The sequence below is a fragment of the Zingiber officinale genome, chromosome 4A, assembly GCF_018446385.1.
Source record: "Zingiber officinale cultivar Zhangliang chromosome 4A, Zo_v1.1, whole genome shotgun sequence".
In the NCBI taxonomy this organism is placed as follows: Eukaryota; Viridiplantae; Streptophyta; class Magnoliopsida; order Zingiberales; family Zingiberaceae; genus Zingiber; species Zingiber officinale.
Window position 1 is genome coordinate 159,856,655 of NC_055992.1, and position 23,529 is coordinate 159,880,183.

Sequence of the window (23,529 nt, forward strand, 5' to 3'; positions counted from 1 at the left end):
TTTTTCCTAACCATAAGAAAGTTAATTAGCAATTTTCATTCCCACTTTTGAACATGACTAAGTATTCTTCTCTTTTCTTAAAAAAGGTATTAACTAATATAAGGCCGCATGCTATCAAAAAATCTAATATAATTTTTCCATCTTCAGTTCTCGTTCCAAACAATAACTCTCATGTACCCTCTCACATTCCTCATTTTTCACTCCGACATGCCCAAATAATATAAATGATGTAAAGGTTTTGCACCAACAACCTTTATCCATTAGCTAAGCTGTTAGGATTTTTTAGTTCATTCCAGTAAATGTTATTTGCAGAAGGATTTACTCAAAGCTATATCAGTTTTGGATAAGTAAATCACCAACAGAAAATGAAGTGCTCATAACATAGGAACCCTTCTTTAGGATTTTCAAGGCTCCAGGCAGAGTTGCCATCATATTTCAGCCTTTCTAGCAAGATCTTGATCGCACAAAGATTTTAGAAGTCAGAACCTTCTGTAACATCAAAACTTTTACAATATTAAACAGTTCTTCCGAAAAGCAATTCATGGGGACCGCTAAGTCAATCTGCCTAGGAGGTATAATCGTGTTAAATAGAGAAAAAAAGTTCATTTAAATAAAACAATAAAACCCTAATTACCTAACTGGTCACCCCAGCTTCTACTTTGCATAACTCCTTCCCCGAACGCCATCTTTGGACAATCTTTTTGCCGGGCACCATTGACTAGCAACCATTTCTGGCCATCCTCCAGCCACCTTCCCCTTCTCTTTTTATAGATTAGTTCTCCATCTTAGCTTGACTTTGTTTTGCACCCATTGGTAGATTTTTCCTCATTTAGTCTCAGCACTATACTTCCTCTTTTTATTGTGTTTTTTTTTTGCCGATCTCATAGTTTTTTCTCATCTTTTACCACTATTCTGTTCAAGCTTCATCCTCCTTGCAGTAATGTATCCCTGATCCTCTCCTCCATCATCTTCTCTACCCTATTTCCCCTCTTTTAACTGTAAAAATTTCTTTTAATATGAGCTGTTTCTTTTCCACATATTTTTCCTCTTCTACTACTCCAGAGGTGTAGATTTAGTTCTCATAGCGGACTATTATCTATCCATCATCTTCTTTAACTTGTTGCATTAATTATTGATTAACAATCTTGCATCTGTTGTTGGCTTATCATTCGGAGTCCAGTTTTAAAAAAAAAAATGAGTCCAAAAAAGGCCCAAAAAGATGATCCCATCCACCCATTATTTTACAATAGGTAATTATTTTACAATACGTAAGCACAGGAAAGGATCCATCCTTTCTCTTGTCCGCACCTCCAAATAAACAGGGCATTAAGGACAAAGATTTATCCCCCTCATCCCATCATGTTGCATAATACTATCTTTCACAGAAATTACTACTTAAGATATCTGTTATAGAGAAATTAATATGAAAACATGTGAAGCTAAACAGCAATCATGTTTAAGATATACTCAAACTTCAGCAAATCAGTAAATCACTTATGTTTTCTTATGTAAAACAGTGAAAGAGAAGGGGAGCCTTGGTGCAACGGTAAAGTTGTTGCCATGTGACCAAAAGGTCATGGGTTCGAATCCTGGAAACAACCTCTTGTAAAAAGCAGGATAAGGTTGTGTACAATGGATCCTTCCCCGGAACCTCGCACGGCGAGAGCTTCGTGCACCGGGCTGCCCTTTTTATGTAAAACAATGAAAGAGTTTCACCTCAATCCGGATACCAAATGAATTGTCCTCATAGTATCCAGGTTCATTGCTAACAATCATGCCCTTTTGCAAAGCCGTTGTATTTCCATATCTGAAGCTTATACTTTGAGGCCCTTCATGGACATTTAATGCAGCTCCCACTCCATGACCTGTCCCTGCAACCATAGAAGGAGAAGTTTAACTGTTTAACCACTGGTATTTCACAACTAATATGTATGGTTGATTTATTACAAAAAGAAAATGCAATAGACTTACCATGTCTATAATCAAGTCCAATTTTCCAAAGAGATGAACGTGCAAATACATCAAGAACAAAACCAGGTGTACCCTCGGGGAAAATTGCCTGATCAACAGCTATATGACCCTATAACAAGACAAACCTACTAAGATCAATGTGGCATAATACTATTGTTGAAAAGGGAGAAGGATATTAAAAACTTGCCCAAGTTTATATACTTTGGGTGTGTTTGGAAGCGATAACTTTTTAGATTCGAAGCACTTTTTAGAGGTAAATAAAACCAACTGTTTGACAAATCTCATCCCAAAGGACTTTTATCAGAAGAGTTAAATCTTTACATATTCAAATGATATAAGAGCTTGTATTATAAACCTTTTGGAGATGCAGGGTTAACTCTATGATTTTCAATAAGAACAAGATCAAATTCTCATGCAATTTCAATTTTATTGCTTTTGTACATTCTGTCATCACCAGTTTATATTGATAACTTGCATTGATTATTACAAAAACTATAAAATTTTCATTTTATTCCAACTAGTAAAATGAAGAGACAAAAAAATATTATGTAAAAATCGTTAACACTAAAACATATACGCCAGGTTGTTTTCATCGCCATTTTTTTATCTTTAAATCAATATTTAAAATTTTAGTAATTCAATGCATTATTTAAATAATTGCATAATTTGGGCTATCCAGTTATTATTGTATTTGCTTTTCTTTTTTCATTGCACAAACAAAAGGACTTTCTCATTAGGCATCATAACCAACAAATTGGTTTTGGATGCACTTATGTAGATTGCTCATAATGCAAATGTAATGTCAATGACTCAAATCCGCCATTAAAAACAAACAACGTAAAAAAGTTGAATGGACACCTGGAGGACTCTAGTAAAGCATTCCTTTTGTCGGGCTGAAGGTTCGCCAAAATGCACTGTTCTTGTTATGTCAGTGGTACCATCAACATATTGACCACCACTATCTAACAGGAATAGGTTCTTATCATCAACAACGCTACAATTTTCTGAAGTTGGTTTATAGTGTATGATTGCACCATTTGCACCGTATCCTGAAAATAATTCACTTGCATTTCACCAAACATGGAAACAAGTTCCAAAAATCATATTATAACAAAACTATCTATGAGAACCAATAGATATCTTCATTGATGTGAAAGTAAACTCAAAATTAGCAACACCTGTTTCCCCACGCATATATAATTCAAAAGAGAACATTTTAATGAAGAATTTTGAAGTAAGGTTGAACTCATCCTTCATTATTGGAAAGTTAATAGTATTTGTAGTCTAGGCAACGTTATGAAAGCACTGATCTGCATGATCAGCATCCCAGTAAAGTATTGGTTGCTGAATCTATAATCAGAACTGATACAAGCAATCAAATCGGATTGGTCAGGTTGCAAGTTACAACAGACCAACAAGCAAAGTTAGAAGGCTCTGTTAGTAGCATGTGCAGGACAGGATAGAGAAGAGGAGAAAGGGCAGGGGAAAGAAGAGAGGGAAAATAAAGGTTCCAAAAAGAATAATTCAACTCGATAATTTTTTCTAGGAAATATTTTGTTCCATCCAAATATAAAAAGGAATGAATTTCAATGTGGATGTAGTTTATGCCTTCTATGTTGACAACTCAAATGCAAAATGAATAATGCAAATAAAAGTTGATCCAGCTCAGTAGATGAAGTGTTAACAGTATTAGGTTAACAGGGTATTGTACCATGCGTTTAATCTTACACAAGGATTTTTAGGCTTCCAATTTGATTAGTTTTATATATGCGAATGTAATAGTTATCTCATTGGATATAACAACAACAACCAAGCCTTATTCTACCAAGGGGGTCGGCTATATGGATCTTTTTACGTCATTAAGCTCTATCTCCTATTATATCATCCTCTATACTTAAATAAATTTTATCTTGTTTTATTTTTGCTACCCAAATCTTTTTTTTGTCAACCTCTTCCTCATTTGATATGCGCATTTGTCATAGTTTCGCATGGCCTAACTGGAACATTTATTGGTCGTCTAAGTACATGCCCGTACCATCTTAAACGTGTCTCTCGAAGTTTTCCCTCAATAGATGCAACTTCGACTTTCTCTCTAATACTCTCATTTCTTATTCTATCCATTCACGTATGTCCACACATCCACCTTAATATTCTCATTTCTACAACTCTCATCTTTTGCTCATGTGCTCGAGTCATAGCTCAATATTCAGCTCCATACAACATAGCAAGTCTAACTGCGGTTTTATAAAATTTTCTTTTAAGTTTTAAAGGTACTTTACGGTCACATAAAACACTCGATGCTCTCCTCCATTTCAATCATCCTGCTTGTATTACATGTAAGACATCTCTCTCAATCCTTCTATCATTTTAAAAAAATGATCCTAAATATCTAAAGCTCTCGGTTCCGGGCAATTCGTCATCTTTTATCTTAACAATTGTCTCATTATATCTAATATTGCTAAACTTAAATTCTATATATTCTGACTTTATTCTACTAAGCCTAAAACATTTCCCTTTTAGTATTTCCCGCCAAGATTTTAGTTTAATATTTACTCCTTCAGGTATTTCATCTACCAAAATAATATTATTTGCAAACAACATGCACTATGGTACTGTTGGTCCCGGTGCAACTCGCAAGAGGGGGTGAATTGCTTACAAAAATTAAACAAGTCCTTTCGCGATCTTTGGATTTGATTAGTTATGCATAAGTAATTGAACAAAATAAGAATACATAAAATTAACTTCTAAGAGAATAGTAAGAAGGCTAGATTTACTTAGTTACAACCTAGGTGGTTGTTAATCCAAGGCGTTGAAGAAGCTCCACTAGAAATCTCCTTTGTTGAAGGCGGAGTAGCCTCTTACAGATGTTGTCAGTTTAGAAAAAGACTAGAAAGTGATTACAGAAGTTGTTGTTGAATTCCTAGCTCTAGAGGTCTTTTTATAGCCTCTGAAAAACCTATCCATTGCTCGGAGGCGCCTCTAGCGAGATAAGTTTTATTCACTAAAGATAAAACTTTATCTTCGACGAACAGCTATTGAAGGCGCTTCCAACCGACTGGAAGGCGCCTCTCGCATGACTATTGAAGGCACCTTCCATAAAGTAGATCAGCCTTCCATACGAAGGCGCGAGGGCGCCTCCAAGCCTCTTGGAGACGCCTTCCATGAAGCAAATTAGCCTCTTAGCTGATGTTGTTCACGTAGGTGATGCTTCGGTTAACCGGAGTTGAGTTACCCGAACACAACTCCGACCTCCTCGAGCAGACTTCCTCCTCGACTTCTCATCCCTCGAATGTCGCGCACGTCCTTCTAGTCCACCGATATACTCTTCCACAACACCTTGTCCCTTGGATGCACTGAGTCCGTCGACTCCCTTCCTGTTCCATCCTTCTCGCTAGTTGCGTCTTCTACTTGACTTCTTATGTTCCTAAGTTCCTGTGATGATCAAACACAATAGGACCTAACTAGACTCGGTTGATCATATCAAAACCAACCCGGGATACTTATAAGTACTGTGTTTTGAATAAGTGTAGTGAGTTTGTCCATAATTAGTGTAAAAAGATAAAGTTAGCGTTGATCCTTGATGTAGCCCTATGTTTATTGAAAATGTTTTAGTTACTCCGCTTGAAGTCTTTACTCTAGTCGTTACATCCTCGTACATATCCTTAATTAATTCAATATATGTTACGCTAACACCTCTCTTTTCTAGAATTTCGCATATAATTTCTCTTGGGATTTGGGAATTTTTCCAAACTATAAACTCATCTAAAAATTTATATTAGTGGATGAAAAAAGAGGTCAAAGCCTAAGAACGTTATACTATATAATAATATCTAATGAGGTATTTCCTTGATCTTGAGAAATGTTCCTGATCAGCTGCTCATTATTATGGTGCATCATAGATAATATATATATATATATATCAACATCCATCTAGAAAAACACTTACCACTAATAGTATCAAAGCTTGTATCTAGAAAGCCAGACTGTTTTTTTCGAAAATCAAGCAGTTTATCAGCAATTTCTACTTCTGTAAGTGGCATCTTCTTGGAGATTTCTTCTTCCATCCAAGCCCAAAATTCAGCTAAAGCTGCAGCATCTCTACAAGAAGTGGACATTTAGCCAAATCTATGTACAACCAAAGTCAGAATTAAATGCTGATGTGCCTCTGAATATGATGGCATACCCCTTTACAACAATATAAAAATTAACTATTTCACTGAGAAAATTGAAAAGTGATGTAATGATATAATTCTTCCAGTGAAATGTGAAATTTGCAGCTAGTAAAAGGAATTGAAAAATAAAAGAGCACGTGATTGTATTGAAAATATGAAAACGGGTCCATATATAGCAGAGGAACATCAAGTAAGCTTAGCGTGTTAGCAAGGCTAGCAGGAAGGGAAACCAAACAGACATCTCAAACGAAAGGAGGAATCCTGGATTTTCGAAGGCAGAGGAAGGAAACATGTAGCTTTATTCATTTCAAGTTATAGATGCCCACCCCTAACCATGTGCATGGGGTCTTAAGTTTCCAAAAACTAGCTCAATAATTTCCCTCCTCCATAGTTGAACCATTTTAGATCCCACCTTAGGTCACAAGAAGTGCCTAGCATTGGGTCTTCAGTCTACTATTTCTTTACTATCATTAAGAAGTCCATAGATGTCTTTTTAACTGCTTAATTGCCTATGTAATCCACTTTACATTCAAAAACTTTCATATGAAGTATGAACTATGAAGTAATGCTTAGATGTGTGTCTTTGCAGCATAGCTCTCGCTGGTCAAGATAATAAACTGATAAAGTGGCTGCAAGATACTCTTTACCTTAAATGTACATTCTGCATCCCCTCTATCTCTGCTCTATTTTTTATTGCTTTAGCTATGGTAACTGGTGAAACCTTGTACACTCCACATGACTCATTATTATAAACATCCTGGCTGTTTGTTGATGAACCATCTCTTGTTTTTTCTCCTTTTCTAGTCATTTTATTATGTTTATCACATGCTGCTTCAAAGATGCTAACAATTGCAGCATTTATACTTGATGGATCTAACCAGAGCTTAGAACCATTTCCAGCCAACCTACAAGAAAAAGATGGAATTAGAAGGCAAGTAAGCAAAAGATATCCTGGTTATTGCCATGAGTGACTACATTTGATAGGCAAAATATGATCTGGAATGAATTACAACCATGTTTTAGTCCATTTTGAGAAGAATTTAGTACAAATCTCCTTCAGAAATAAAAAAAAACAATCTTTTAATGTTTTGTTTATTATAATTTTCTACGTGGATATTTGTCAATGTAAAATTTGCACACATACTTTCCTATGGAGAAGCAAGTGCATAGTAATACAACACACTAATGAAACAGGACATGGAGTGCATCATTCCATATAAAGAGAGGTTGAGAGTTGAGACATGAATTCCGTGGCAAGCTCATGTTAATAGTCACTCTTCATTTGATGATTTAAATTTTGGATTTGAATCAGTTCAAATTGGGTGGTTATAGAAGTATTTTGGTTCTTTTGGTCAAGGATGATGTTATACCTTAATCTTAAATAAAATAAACTAGGGATGATTGAAAATTTCTGGATTGATGCTCAACTCGCATTATTTTTGCAAATTTAATCTGTAACGAAGTTTGTCGTGTGTTGGATTTGATGGATCGAAAGCGCTAGAGGGGGAGGTGAATAGCGCTCGTGGCTATTTCGTTTTTCGAAATCGTAAAAGCTTGTTCAGAAATAACGCAGCGGAAAGTAAATAAAGTGGACACGAAGGATTTACTTTGTTCGGAGCTTGTGACGACTCCTACTCGAAGGCCCGCGATCCTTGATCGCTTCCGGTGGGCAACAACTATAATTCGTAAAAGCTATTACAAGCTAAGTACAATTTAAGCAGAAAAGAATATTGTACCGACAATAAAAAGACTAAAACTGAAGCTCCGGGTTGTCGTTGCAGCACTTCTGAGTCGAGACGTTAGCAGCTTGTCGCACGGAGAATGCTTAGAAGATTGTGTCTTTAAAGCTGCACCTCAACCCTCCTTTTATATGAGGTTCCGGGCGCCTGGGGCCTTTCCGAGCGCCTGGAGTGTGACGTGGCCAGCCAACCAGGTTGCTCCACGTCGCGAAGTCGCGCAGGGGATAAAAGTTGGTCCCGGGCGCCCGGATCCATCCCGGGCGCCCGGATCTCCTTTTTCCAGGAGCCGCTTCTCCTGCAAAACAAGGTTAGTCCGAGCAATTGCATACCCTGCAAGACAATGTTAGAATCTGATAATTCATAAGTGAACAAGAGCTGACAGTCTTCGGACTGTCCGAGTCTGACTTCGGATTTCCAACCGGAAACCCTAGGTCGACCCGACGCCTACTGTTCCCTCTACGGGGAACGCGTCCTCACCTACTCCACTCAGGAGATTTACCTGATGCCAGTCCTCCAGACCGACTGGACTTTTCGCCTAGGGTTACCCCCCCTAGGACCTAGGGTTACCGCCCCCTAGGGTTTTTCTCCACCTAGGGTTACCGCCCCCTAGGACCTAAGGCTACCGCCCCTTAGGATTTTCCTCCACCTAGGGTTACCGCCCCCTAGGACCTAAGGTTACCACCCCTTAGGGTTTTTCACCTGCCTAACCGCAGCTAGGACTTTCCTGAAACACTCATTCAAACATGTTAGATCACACACTAACTTAACTTTGAATCCTTTGCCATTATCAAAACTAAGGTTCGATCGTCGGATGCTTCTCGCACCAACAATCTCCCCCTTTTTGATAATGGCAACCGAAATTCAATGTTAAGTAAAAAATATGCAGTTATGTATAAGCACAAGAAACAAGATAAGCGTGATAGCAAGATAAGCATAAACATAGCTCCCCCTTAATATAAGTTATTCTCTTTAAATTTTTTACTAATAGTCATAGCTCCCCCTTAATACAAGCTCCCTTTAAAATATTTTCTTTGAATCTTTGAATTTCTCTACTCTCCCCCTTTGCCATATATCAAAAATGAGCTAGTTTTGAAAAACTTAACTTTTCAAGACAGAATTTAGCAGAAAATATTTTAACTTAGGCAAGGAGCAAGTGAAAGGCAACACCTTAGAATTGATTTTGCTTAAAGAGATATAGCAAAAAGGAGCTCTTTTTAACTTAGTGTATTTTGAGGAGTTTCCAGAAATTTTCACAGAAAAATTTTCAAAACACAATTTTCAACTTCAGAAATTTTCCGGAAAAATATTCAAGTTTTTTAAAGAAAATTTCCAAGGAAAATTTTCAACTTAAAAAAGTTAATTGAAGCTTAACAAAATTTTTTTAAACTTTGAAGAATTTTCTAACTTAAGAAAAAAATTTTAACTTAACGAATTTTCGAAAAAGTTTCAGCTTAAATAATTTTCTAACAAAATTCCAAAGAAAATTTTCAAAATAGAGGACACTTGAAAGTTTTAAATTGGAGAAGTTTTTGAAAAGTTATTTAAGGCATGTTTTTGAAATGAATTTCAAGAATACTTAAGGCAAAAGAGAAGCGATAACCTTAATGTTTAATAACTTGCCATTTTGTTTTAGTAAGGTATCAGAGCCCTAAAGACCAAACATGAGTCAAGATTTGTTTTGATCAGGTATCAGATCCCTTAAGTACAGACATGCTTAAACTTATTATTTCCTTCACCAACTGTCTAACCGTTTAGCTACTTGCTGAGTCAAGTCAATTGATCCAGTTAGATTTGACTAAGGCTGGAAGACCTGATTTGATTACTGTTAATCAGGTATTTAACGCCCAGACTCATATTGATGCACAGAAATAAGCATTCTTGAGTCCAGGCTGTACCCTATGCATCTTACACCATTCTATGTTTTACAAACACAATCAAGGTAGACCTAGGTGATTGTGAGATGCTCTGGCTGAGTCCTGGGGGAACATGATTTCTAGGGGAAAAGCCTAGGCTAAGTCCAAATTTAAAAAGTCTAGTAAAGTAGGGATTTTGAAAAATCAAAAGTTTGCCTAGAATTTTTGAAACGTAATTTTAAAATAGTTTTTGAAACACCTTGGTCTATTAAATTACGGCATAATCAATCAAGTCTGAAGTAATAGTTAACATAGATAAAGGTGCTGCTATATGCTGTCATAATATCAACATAGATAAAGGTGCTGCTACATGCTGTCATAATGTCAACATAGATAAAGGTGCTGCTACATGCTGTCATAATGTCAACATAGATAAAGGTGCTGCTACATGCTGTCATAATGGAGCTATAGTCGAGCTACTGAGATGATGAGGGTGGTGGTCCGGAACCCAGTGACCGGAGTAGTATCAGGAGCTCAGTGTGACAAGCCCGATCATCCTCTCGTAGATCTCGGCGCAGGTCGGAGATCTCCTGCCGTGCGTCACGTCGTAAGTCGGAGACCTCCTGTCGTACCTCTCGTCGTATGTCTCGATGAAACTCGGAGCTCTCGTGCTGGAGGCTCGACATAGCCCTCTCTAGTCCAGATACTCGATCGGCTAGAGTGCGGGGAGCTGGGCGTGGTGCTCGAGCTGGTGGTGGGGCAGGGGCGGCGTCCTCAGGAAATAGTGCCAACATGAAATCATTCTGCTCTGCCTCCTCCTCCTGCTGGTGTTGTGCCCCCCTCTGCCAGGACATGGTACCCTCATCGTCTATATGGATACTAGCTAGGGAGAAGTTCTAGCTCCTATAATGTCAAATTCGGTCATGTAGCGAGTGTCACCTCTGGTGACATCAATGTGCAAGGAGGACATGTAAGCTGTCAGAATGTGACAGTAGGGCATATGTATCTGTCCGCTGGTCTCGTATCCAACCGCGTAGATAATAGTGGAAAAGATGTGTAGGCTGAAGTCTATGTCTAACCTATGACACAGGGCATAAAGAAGAAAGGAGTGGAATGGACGCATTACCGCAACGTCGCGGGTGGTTAGTGGTAGAATGCAACACACTAGGACTTTATAAAGGGCGTAGTCCTGGACTCTAAGGGTAACTGACCTAAACTGAGTCACAGTGGGATCACGCTGGTCCTCAAAAAAATATGAATAGATTGTATCAAGGGTAATATGTGAGTAGGGATTTTCAAAAGGTAGCTCCCTGGGAGGATAGCACAAAAAGGTGCAGGGTGACTCTCGTAAACCTAGAAACTCACGAATGGTAGTGGGGGATAGTGAGATATCCGTCCCAGCTGCCCTAGTGGTATAGGTAAAGTCGTCTATTTTTACTAGGTTGTTGTAGAATTCGGCACACAAACTTATGTTTATCGAGCTGGTACACTCAACAAGGTTCCGCAACCTATAGTGGTTTATAGCCTCGACGGCTGGAACACAAGAGCGTAGAAAGAACGCTCTATCTATACATTTGGTTCTAATGGCCATGTAAATTGTTGACTCAAGCTTAAGCCTAAGTTCGTCGGTGGGAAACCTAGGGTCAATGCTAGGTGTAGAGGGCCCAGCACCAAATTTAGAACGCTTCCTAAATTCCAAACGAATATTATACTAAAAATAAACAAGCATTATAAGTTTTGGAATAAGATTTAAGAAGGGATAGATATTTTACCGAGGAGCCATTGTAAGAAATTTTAGAACTGACGACCTCGGTTGAGTCGCGACTTTGTATCAACCGCGGAAAATTTTAATTTTGAAAGTCTTAGCAGTGAAGCTAAAAAGCTTAAGGAAGACTTGGAGGTGCAAGGGTAGGGGGCGCCCCCTGCCCCCTATTTATAAGGGAGTCCGGGCGCCCGGGGTCATGTTAGGCGGGGCGCCCGGGTCCTCTGCGGGCGCCCGAGTTCATAAACCGGGGGCGCCTGGCCCTGGTTTTTGACCCTTGTTTTGGGCGGTTTTTTTTTTTTTTTTTTTTAAGAGTTTAATTTTAAGAATAAATTTCTAAGTTACTTAATTTTGAAAAAATAATTAAGTTAATTAATTTGGAAGAATATTTAAATTTTAATTTGCTTAGTCATCTCACCCGATGTATGTTTTCAATCAGGGGATCCTATTATTCTGTGAGATGAATTAGTTCAATTTTTAGGGCTTGGTTTAACTTTATGTTAGATTCGGGTTTAGCTTTGGGTTAAACAAGTAAGCATTCTTTGGATAAACTTCTGGGCTATGGTGAGTCACAAGGAGTTCATTAAAGTAACCAAGCCTTTGAGGTTTTCCAAATAGTCCTACCCATTGAACTTAATACTAAACCTTGGTCTAACTAGTTATGATCCATTTAAGGGTAGCTTCGGTTAGTTCCACTTGGCCAAATGCACCAGGTCGAAGCCATATCTTCCTAGACATGCGATGCCCAAGCTTCCCTAACGTACTATCATCCAAAAACTTCACCAGTACTGTGGGTCAAGTTAAACCTCACCCTTTTAATCTATCCTTACTTACCCTGTCGGGTAATTTACTCTTGTTTACCCATTTCGGGTAGATAGGTTTCGGAGTTGCCAGCTATTCTGGACCCTCCTTCTATTTTGAATTAATTTTGAATAATTGATTTTGAATTTTGAATTTTAATAATTTTGAATTTTAATAATTTCAAATTTTTGAATTTTAGTAATTAATTTCGAATTTTGAATTTTGAGTTTTAAATTAATTTCGAATTTTGAATTTTGAGTTTTTAGTAATTAATTTCGAATTTTGAATTTTGAGTTTTAAATTAATTTCGAATTTTGAATTTTAAATTTAATTATTAATTTTAATTGTTTTTCTGCTAGCTCCCCCTGGATCATAGCCTCGATAAAGTTTATCGAGGTAATGTATTTGATCCTTAGGAACCCAATAATGTCCAAGTCCTACTTGATTGATCAGGTTGGACTTGGCAACCCAAGCTTGGACCGATTTACTATTTGGTTTGTTTATTAAGGATAGGTAAGATTTATATTTCTTTTTATATCCTAGTCCAGTTCGATTGCAGATTGCCCTTTGTGTTCCAAGAATCAAGTCAAGATTCTTGGATCCCAAGGAAAATCGTTCTAGGGTTGTTTTCAAATCCTTTACCTGACTTTTCAGATTGGAATTCTCTTCCTCAAGTTTTTGAACTTGAGTTGAGATTCCAGTCTGAACTTGATCAGTTAAGGATTCGTTGTTAGGCGTTTCTTTAAGGAGTGTTACCTCCCTTAGAAGCGATTTGATTCGAATCTTGGACTTAGCTACTTTATGCATTAAATAATTAATTAAGCTATATAAACGATTTTTACTTACAGAGAGGTTCGGTCCTTCGGAAACGGATGCGGATCCGTGGCTTCTCTCGGACTCGGCTTCCGATTCGTCCTCACTTCCAGATCCGTTGGTGTAGTCCCGGGCTGTCAAGGCGAGAAAGTTCGTCTGTTCTAGTTCTTCGTCGTCGGATTCCTCGGAAGAAGACTCGTCCCATGTTGCCTTCAATGCCTTCTTTCTTTTGGGTTTCTTTGGATCCTTCTGGTTTGGACAATTTGCCTTGATGTGACCCTTCTGCACCCGTAGCAGGTCACTTCGAATTTAACCTTCGAGCTTGGTTGGGCTTCTTTAGACTAGATGGCCTTTCTGAGATCCTTTTTGTTGAAGCCCTTCTTTTTGCAGAGCTTCTTTACTAAGTTGACTATCTCGGTTGTAAGTTCATCGTCGTCTTCCGAATCTGGTTCTTCTTCTGACTCAGGTTCGGTTCTCCGCTTGATTTTTGACTCACGCGATCTCCTGCTCCTGCAACCAAAGCCAACCCTTTCTCGGTCGGGCGTGCATTAGTCTGTTCGTGAAGTTCGAGTTCTGCAAAAAGTTCATCTAGTTTAATGGTAGATAAGTCCTTGGAGACCTTGTAGGCATCTACCATGGATGCCCACAAGGTGTTCCTTGGAAAGGCGTTTAGAGAATACCTTATGATGTCCCGGTTGTCTACCTTCTGTCCAATTGCATGAAGACCATTGAGCAGATCTTGAATCCGGGCATGAAGTTGGGTAGCTGTTTCACCTTCCTGCAATTTGATGTTAAATAATTTATTAAAAATTAGGTCTCTTTTACTTACCTTGGTGTCGGATGTCCCTTCGTGAAGTTCAATTAGCTTCTCCCACAACTCTTTGGCACTGTTGAAGGGGCCGACGCAGTTGAGTTCTTCTTTTGATAGGCCACACTGGAGGGTGCAGGTTGTCTTGGCATTTGCTTCCACCTTCTTGATAAAAGATGCATCCCAGTCCTCGTACGGTAGTGGTTTGCCGGCGCTATCAGATGGTAGTTGGAATCCGGTTTTGACAATCATCCAGACTTCAAAATGAGTCTGGAGATATGCCTCCATCCGACCCTTCCAGTACCCGAAGTCGTCTCCGGTGAATAGCGGAGGGCGGGTTGTACTGTAGCCTTCTTAAAGGGCCATTTCAGATTAACCTAAAACGAAAAACCAACCAACAAAATGTCCCAGGACTTGGTCCTGGCTTAGTAGTGCGGAAGGAAAAAAAATGGATCACGAACTCGGGTGGTGTTGCACCAATTCCGAGAAAAACCGATTCTGGGGAAAAAGAATTAGAATATAGCTATGAGGCTAAATTCTAATCGACTCCGAAAATCTAAAAAATACCACGAAAAAATATTTTGAATGGTGGTTGCACCGATTCAAAATGACTCCGCTCTGATACCAATTGATGGATCGAAAGCGCTAGAAGGGGGGGTGAATAGCGCTCGTGGTTATTTCGTTTTTCGAAATCGTAAAAGCTTGTTCAGAAATAACGCAGCGGAAAGTAAATAAAGTGGACACGAAGGATTTACTTCGTTCGGAGCCTGTGACGACTCCTACTCGAAGGCCCGCGATCCTTGATCGCTTCCGGTGGGCAACAACTATAATTCGTAAAAGCTATTACAAGCTAAGTACAATTTAAGCAGAAAAGAATATTGTACCGACAATAAAAAGACTAAAACTGAAGCTCCGGGTTGTCGTTGCGGCACTTCTGAGTCGAGACGTTAGCAGCTTGTCGCACGGAGAATGCTTAGAAGATTGTGTCTTTAAAGCTGCACCTCAACCCTCCTTTTATATGAGGTTCCGGGCGCCTGGAGTGTGACGTGGCCAGCCAACCAGGTTGCTCCACGTCGCGAAGTCGCGCAGGGGATAAAAGTTGGTCCCGGGCGCCCGGACCTCCTTTTTCCAAGGAGCCGCTTCTCCTGCAAAACAAGGTTAGTCCGAGCAATTGCATACCCTGCAAGACAATGTTAGAATCTGATAATTCATAAGTGAAAAAAAGCTGACAGTCTTCGGACTGTCCGAGTCTGACTTCGGATTTCCAACCGGAAACCCTAGGTCGACCCGACGTCTACTGTTCCCTCTACGGGAAACGCGTCCTCACCTACTCCACTCAGGAGATTTACCTGATGCTAGTCCGGTCCTCCAGACCGACTGGACTTTTCGCCTAGGGTTACCCCCCTAGGACCTAGGGTTACCGCCCCCTAGGGTTTTTCTCCACCTAGGGTTACCGCCCCCTAGGACCTAAGGTTACCGCCCCTTAGGGTTTACCTCCACCTAGGGTTACCGCCCCCTAGGACCTAAGGTTACCACCCCTTAGGGTTTTTCACCTGCCTAACCGCAGCTAGGACTTTCCTGAAACACTCATTCAAACATGTTAGATCACACACTAACTTAACTTTGAATCCTTTGCCATTATCAAAACTAAGGTTCGATCGTCGGATGCTTCCCGCACCAACAGGATTCTCATGTAATCTGGGCTTGAAACAGATTTGAATAGGAGCTGAACCAAGGCAAAATAAGGTGAACCAGGTGGTTCAATTGAGCTGAACTAAGCCAGGTTAAGATTGGTAAATTAGGTATAAGATTGGGTTAAATTTTATCCAGTTCATAATACCCAAGAAAAGCACTAATAACCTTTGACAATTTTAAGACAACTTTGAAATAATCTTAAACACCAAATTATCTAGCGTATTATTCTCACTGATTGTTAGGAACAAATAATCATGGAAGCAAAAAAAAAACAACAAAAACAATGAAGAAGAAAAGACAAAAATAATAAAGAAATAGGATCTAACGAGTGATGCATTTTGTATGATTCAGCAAGTGTACCTATATCCGCGGCCACATGAGAAAGAATGCTTAATCTATTGCCATCAAACATCACCTTAAATTATCATATAAATATGAAATTGTTAACACCTTTTTATATCACATTTGCATGTCATAATTAAATTGTTTCAGAATTAAAGAGGTGCAGAATTAGAATCTCTCAAAGGAATGAGAGGAGGTTGCTAGGTGATTGAATAGAGGCAGGCAAGGTGAGAAAAAAATTGCAAAATAACAATTTGGAAGTCATAGCACTATGCTGAGCTATTGGGAATAATCTTGATCAGCACGTGAAGCATGATGTCTCATCTAGAGTGGCATGCTAGTTATATCACATGGTAGAAGATCCATCTAGCACCCAACTAGCATATGATGCTTCCACATATGCTTGGCATGTCATGTCTCAAGAAACAAGGATAGAATCTTGAAACCTTTCTTGCACCTTACCACACCAGCATCAATTGCATATCCAAGCGCCCAAGCACCACTTAGTGGGTGATCACAAGCAAAGGTAAGTGGGATTGGAAGATTATCGTGATCCACTCAAAAGAGAGAGAGAGAGAGAGAGAATAAGCATGATACCATTGGAGAAAGAGGAGATAAACATTGAAAGCTTAAAGAAATACCCTCTTTTCTAAAAATAAATTAAAAAAAAAATACTTAAACTAGTCTGTATTATATTGTACAAAAGCTAATTTACCAAATGGGAAAGTGACTAAATAAAAGAATATACATATCAATTTTTTAAATCGCCATCAGGAAGATACAATGGAGACAGCCTCTTGCAACGGTCAAGTTGTTGTCATGTGACCAAAAGATCACGGGTTCAAATCCTGGAAACAGCCTCTTGCAAAAAGCAAGGTAAGGCTACGTACAATGGATCCTTCCCCGGGACCTCGCATGGCGGGAGCTTCATGCATCGGGCTGTCTTTTTTTTTTAACCAACAGGAAGATACAAGAGATAAAAGAAGCAAACAACAGAATTAAGCTTTTAGGCCTAGTTTTAAAAAAAAGGATAAAACAAGCTCTATTTGAGCTAACAGTTTTATTAGGGCATGACACTCTAGTGTAATTATGTGATGCAGGAGGATTGATCATTTCAATTTTTTTAGTAAATTATTTTTTTAATATTTTTTGGTATTTTGGATATTTTTGATAATTTTTATCTTTTATATTTTTGGATTTGGAGTCCGTTAGGGATTTTAGGATTGTAAGTCTATTAAAAATTTTTCCTTTCTATTAGAATTTCTTGCCTTTCTTTGCACGTTAGAAATTGGGGTCTATATATTAAAATTTTTTTTTCTTTTTTTTCTTAGGGTTTGAAGTCTAAATAAGCGTTTGTTTAGCTATTTAAGAGATTATCCTCAGTTATTAAATAAAATTTTCTTTTTTCAGAAAAAATCTAGAGATGATTTCTCTTCTTATTTTCTCCTCAAATCCTCCTTGTCGTTAGCCCATAGGATAATCGTTATCCTGCCCTACGTCAGTTGGTATCAGAGCAGGCAGATTCCAATTGAGGAAGTCGAGCATTAGATCCAATGGAAAGGTCATCATGATCGTGGTCGGAACAAGCAAGTTCTGATTGAGGAAGCTGAGCACCGCAATCTTAACATTCAGGACATGATGACGATTGAGGATTTCCAGAGACAAATAGCAGATTTAACCGTGTAGCGGTGATGACTTATCTTGAAAATCGTAAGGTACATGATCGAGAGGATCGACATTGAGATCTCTACCCAAATTTTCTAATACGTCACAAACTGAGAATTTTATTGATTGAATTAACGAAGTGGAAATAATTTTTTATTATGAGGAAGTATCCAATCGTATGAAAGTGAAATTTGTTGTCGTCAAACTCAAGGGCTAGCATCAACGTGGTGGGAGCACTTACGGCATTCACAAGACAGATAGGGCAAAACCAATATCTGATTGGGAAAAGATGATGCAAAAGACGAAAGGTCGCTTTCTTCCCTTTAGTTACACTCAAACTTTGTTCGAGGGGCAATCATGTTTCGCCATAGAGGACGACAGCTTCGACGCCCAAGATGACCGGGACGGATTTGAAGATGATTTGGAGGAATTTGATCCCGATGATTGACCAAGATACTGGTGATAGTCTATCAAAAGTCGTGTCAAACTTTGGCAATCCAAAAATTGACATGGACACAAGAACATCTATTCACTGGGATCATGGTAATGCTGGTGGTGGTTCTATTGCTTGTCAATCAATAGAGGGGAAAATACAAAGTTAGCTTCAACAAACAATTCTGACAAACCAAAACTTACACGTCAATTATTGGTACAAATGACTTTTCTCAGTTGCCTTTGCTCGAAAGCAATCTCAGCTCCTGCTCTTTTGACACTCAAGATGAGACTCAGTTGCCTTCGCTCGAAAGAAATCTTAGCTCCTGCTCTTTTGACACTCAAGATGAGAAGACATATGACGGAAAGGAGGATGCCCCACCAGGTTTAAAGACAGAAAGCCTCATCGGAGAGTCGACTTCCTCTGACGGTGAATCTGACCCTTTGTTCAAACGGTCCGACTCAGCGGATCCAAAGGAAAAACCCGACGAGGATGGTCTGAAGCCAGATACGGCGATTGACGGAGACAGAGAAGATGACGACACGGCGGATCCTTCATCCAGTGGAGGCGAGAAGTTGGCCGAGTGCTCATACAACAGGAGCACAGTCAGTCCAGAGGAGGGTCGGGTGCCCTGGCTACGGGCAACGGGAGAATTCAATGTCAAGTCTAAAGGTGGGGATTGGGAGAAAGGAAAGAAACCTCTACTTGAAGGGGAAGAGGTCACGAAGCAGACATTGACTAAGATGGCTATAAGTGAGCAATTGAAGGAAAGACGAGTTGAAGAAGTGGTTGAAACTTGCCAAAACATTGGATTACATGGAACGGGCAAAGAGGGAAGAAGAGGCCCAACTCATTGAGCAAACCTTCAAACATTGCTTGGTGGAGAAGGAAATTCTTCATGAACGGGAATAACTGAAAGAGATAGAGCTGTGGCAGGAAGCATTCGGCGCAGTTGAAGATATCCATGTTTGATGAGTATTCCGAAGCCATTATTAATGGTGGTATACTATGCAAAGTTAACAGATATTTGTTGGTCTCAAATAGAAATCTTTATTATGCATATGCCTAGCCGAAGCTTTTCACTTTGCAGAAAAGCTATAATAAGAACTTATCAACATAAGTGCAACAGTTGCTAGGGAGTTTTGTCGAGTTGATACCAAATGATCTTCTTCGGGCTGCCACCTGACACTACTCTGAATTCAAGAACGAATTCTTTTCAACCTAAGAATGCAGGAGAATTTGTTGGGTCTTTTTATTATTTTTAGTAAATTATTCTTTTTTGTAATTTTTGGATTTTTTTGTATTTTAGGTATTTTTGATAATTTTTATCTTTTTATATTTTTGGGATTTTGAGTCCGTTTAGGGATTTTAGGATTGTAAATCTTTTAAAAAAATTTCCTTGATTTCTTTCCTTTTTTACAAGGAATTGGGGTCTATATGTTAGGATTTCTTTCCTTTTTTTTTGTGTGTCTTAGGGTTTGAAGTTTGTTTAGCTGTTTAAGGGATTATCCTCAGTTATTAATAAAATTTCCTTTTTTTGGAAAAATCGAGAGGACGGCGATTTCTCTTCTTGTTTTCTCCTCAAATCCTCCTTATCCTGCCCAGCGTCACTATGAATGTCTCCTAAACGAATGTCTACTTCTGTCGAGACTAATTCATCTCAACGAGTCAAGAAAACCACAAGTATATGGATGCACATGAATAATAAATTAAATTGACATATGAATAAGCTATCATATCAAATTCAACTTTTCATTCTTTATTTTAAAATATTACATAAAAGCAAAGCATCATAAATATCTGAGCCATTCATTTTCATTTATAGAAGTAGGCCATTTAAATAGTAGGATATTTGGTCCTAAGTGCACTCTAAATTTAAAATAATATTTAAAAATAATGCAAAATTTAATTAAAAGTATCTTGAGAAAATATGCACATGCTCAGACAATGTATAGCTTTTTTTAAAAAAAAAAAAGGTCCCTAAATGCTTCAGATTACCTCTCTATTTCAGGAAGAATAGCTCCATATGGTCTGAGATCTACTCCAGATTTACTCAAGTGGTCCTTCACCTCCTTGGTGATTTTAGAATTATCAATAAACAATTTGGCGCTGCTAAGCTCCACTAATAAGTAGGCGTAGAATACAGGTGAATGTGGAACATCACTTCCCCTCTACAAAGGTAAAATAGGATGTCCATCTAATCAAGGCACTATAACATTATTGAAGTCGAAGCAGAAAAAACTGAAGTTAGAGGCAGTAAAAAAAAACATTCAATACATGAAATTTCAAACAGATTTCATTGTCTTAAGCAAAATAAATGAAAGTTTTCTATAAGAAAAAGGAACTTAACCTACTTAACCCGTGAAATTTTGAACAGATTGCATTATCTTAAGCAAAATAAATGAAAGTTTTCTATAAGAAAAAGAACAAGGAACTTAACCTATTTAGCTGCTGTGAGAACCACGCAATCCGTTGAGCTCTGGTATAATTATATTGTTAAAAACTAAGCCTTGTAAGATTTCAGATTCAAAATTTATTCAATTGATTCACAAAGGAAAAAATAGAGATATTTCCAATGGTTAAGAAAAAACAATAATACAGAACAATAAAAGAATTTGGCCAGCTAGATCCTTCAAATTTCAAATGAATACAAATTACCAACAAAGGCAGCATAGCGTAAGTACCCCATGGTAGTTTTGATATGGTCAATCGAGTTAAGTTAGGTTCTGTTTGTGTTTGATGTCTTATGTCTAAGTGTGCAGGAACTTATGAGCACAACAAATCAAGCAAAAGACGTAGCTAGCGAGAAGGATGACACGGGGAGCGAGTTGACGGACTCAGCAGTGCATCCAAGGGACAAGGTGTTGTGGAAGAGTATACTAGTGGATAACAAGGACGTGTGCAACGTTCGAGGGACAAGAAGTCGAGAGGAAGCCTACTTGAGGAGAAGGTCAGAGTTGGGTTCAAGTGAGCTCAACTCTAGACGGACGAAGTATCACCCACACGAAGAAAAGTCAACTCCGAAGTTGACTTTAAAGTCTGACAGTAACGGCCGGAGGCGCCTTCAAGAGGATAGAAGGCGTCTTCAAAACTTGGTCATAGAAGGCGCCTTTAGCGATATAGAAGGCGCCTTCAAGCTCATGGAAGGCGCCCTCAAGCCTGTTGGAGGTGCCTTCAAGAGTCGTTAGCTGAAGATAAAGTTTTATCTTCAGCGGAAAAAACTTATCTCGTTGAAGGCGCCTCCGAGCTGCGGATAGGTTTCTCCAGAAAAAACCCCTGGAGCTAAAAATTTAACAACAACTAAACTACAAGTCTTGTAATCACTTCCTAATATTTCTTGTGAGCTGTCAACGTCTGTAAGAGGCTACTCCGCCTTTAAACAAGGAGTTTTTCTAGTGGAGCATTTTCAAAGTCTTGGATTAACAACTGCCTAGGTTGTAAGCAAGTAATTCCTCATCTCTTCTTTATTTTAATTATTCAGTTTATTTTTATTTAAGTCAATTGTGCTTACTAATCAAAATCCAAAGAACGAGAAAGGGGTTGTTTTATTTCTATAAGCAATTCACCCCCTCTTGTCGGCCGCAAACCAACAAGTGGTATCAGAGCAAAGACACTTTAGAAGGACTAACCGCCGACCGAAGCAAACAAGACAATAGCTGGACCAAGTATCTACCCGCCGAAGTTCAAGGGGAAGTTCACCCTATGGAAAAAGCGAATGGAGGTATTTTTTAAAACTGACTTTGAGATTTTATTAGTAATTAAATACGATTTTGTAGCTCCAAAAGATCAAAAAGGTGAAGAAAAAGAAGAGTACCTTTGGACAAAAGAGCAAACAGACTTTGTGATAAATGGATAAGCCAAATTCCACCAACTAAGTGTGCTACCACCTCAAGAAATTGGCAGGATTGACACCTACAAATCAGCAAAGGAACTTTGGGAGAAGTTCCTGGAGCTACACGAAGGAACGTCCGAAGCAAAGCTCGCAAGACGGAACCTACTCCGGAACCAACTGACGAACCTCCGGCTGAAAGGAGAGTTAGTACAACTGTACGCCAAACTGAAGGAGTTATCACCAGACTCATGAATCTCGGAGAAAAGGTAACAAACCGAGATTCATTAAGGTACACTTTGAATGCTTTCCCTAAAACACAAGAATGGACGTCTATAGTTGACTCCTACTATATTTTTAAGGATCCAGAGGTAAGTTCATTAGACAGTTTGTTTTCGACTTTAGAACTTCACGAATCTAGATGTGCAGAATTAAAGAAGAAGCCAAGTCAGACAATTGCCCTGAAGGCAAGAACAGACGATTCAGACTCCAAATCATAAATCAACAAAGACGAGACAACCTTAATGGTAAGAAATTTTAGTAAAATGTCTTAAAGCTAATAAATTTAATAAGTTGCTGGCGAAAAACACCTTCGGAGCAAAAGAAAAGTTCAATGCTACAATTGTCCTTAATTAAAGAGGAAGGAGATAGACAAGGGCAAAAGACCAACAAGATCGAAGCACAAGAACCTGAAGCTGAAATAAGACGATTCGTCGTCGTCAGAATCAGAGTTAGAAGAGTACGCCGGATTAGCCCTGATGGCAGACCACCAAAGGAACGATGAAAGTTCCTCAGAAATGAGAGCATCGACGAAGGAAAAGAATCTTCAGAAGAAAGTAGCAATGAAGATGAAGCATCAGACCACGAGGTAAGTGAGGTATAAGCCTTATTGCCTGAAGAATCTTTTAAATTTATTAAAATGCTTTCCAAAAACATGCTAAAATTAGAAAATGAAAATGCTAAGCTAAAATTAAACTTAGCAAATTCATGTCCTTTAGTAATGTTTGATAATTTGAAATTAAAAATGAAAAAGTGAAAGCACAATGGAAAATTTGAAGAACAACTATGCATGTGAAAATTTGAATATTCTTCGAAATTCAAATTTTAAGAATTATGAAGGGCTTACTTGGTATTTTAGATTTCCCAAGGGCCAAATTAGAAAAATCCCTAGAAATCATATACTACAAAATTTTTTGATTAATCCAGTAGGAAATAATTTATTTTAGATATCAAAATCATGCTTAGCTCAATAAATTAATTTCTATGCATGCTAGAAAATTAATTTACTTAATTTACTCTTTTTGGTAAAATCAATTATTTTGTCAACTTTCTGGCGCTCAAAATTTTATCGGTGCAAAATGAAAATATTATCTACAAATAGAAAAATTTTCAAAATTTTTTGACTGTTAAGTGATTTTCTATGAATTTTCAACGAAAATCATATTTTGAAAATTAAAAATATTTTGCAGACTTATTTTTAAAAACTTTTTCTGCAATAAAACATGATGTTCACTATCATAATAAAAATTTTCAACATTTTTCAAAAAGTATCTGAATTATAACAATTTTTTTTATTATTAAAAATTATCGAATATTATTTTTGAAAACTTTAATTTTTTATGTGGATAAACATTAAATTTTACATA

At 38.2% G+C, this 23,529-nt stretch overlaps 1 protein-coding gene across 3 annotated transcripts in view; it reads right to left on the bottom strand.

Annotated features, from left to right (window-relative positions):
- Positions 1–23,529, bottom strand: part of LOC121971956 (aminopeptidase P2-like) — a 50,554-nt gene that overhangs the window by 16,948 nt on the left and 10,077 nt on the right. For all 3 annotated transcript variants that reach the window (XR_006109285.1, XM_042523505.1, XM_042523504.1), the window contains exons 5-10: positions 20,053–20,225; positions 6,791–7,048; positions 5,918–6,069; positions 2,830–3,020; positions 1,972–2,080; positions 1,717–1,871 (exon numbers count right to left, since the gene is read on the bottom strand). Coding sequence is in view for 2 of the 3 variants with exons in the window: in XM_042523505.1 (XP_042379439.1) it covers positions 1,717–1,871; positions 1,972–2,080; positions 2,830–3,020; positions 5,918–6,069; positions 6,791–7,048; positions 20,053–20,225 (1,038 nt within the window). In the remaining variant the exon portion in view is untranslated. The remainder of the gene's footprint in view (positions 1–1,716; positions 1,872–1,971; positions 2,081–2,829; positions 3,021–5,917; positions 6,070–6,790; positions 7,049–20,052; positions 20,226–23,529) is intronic.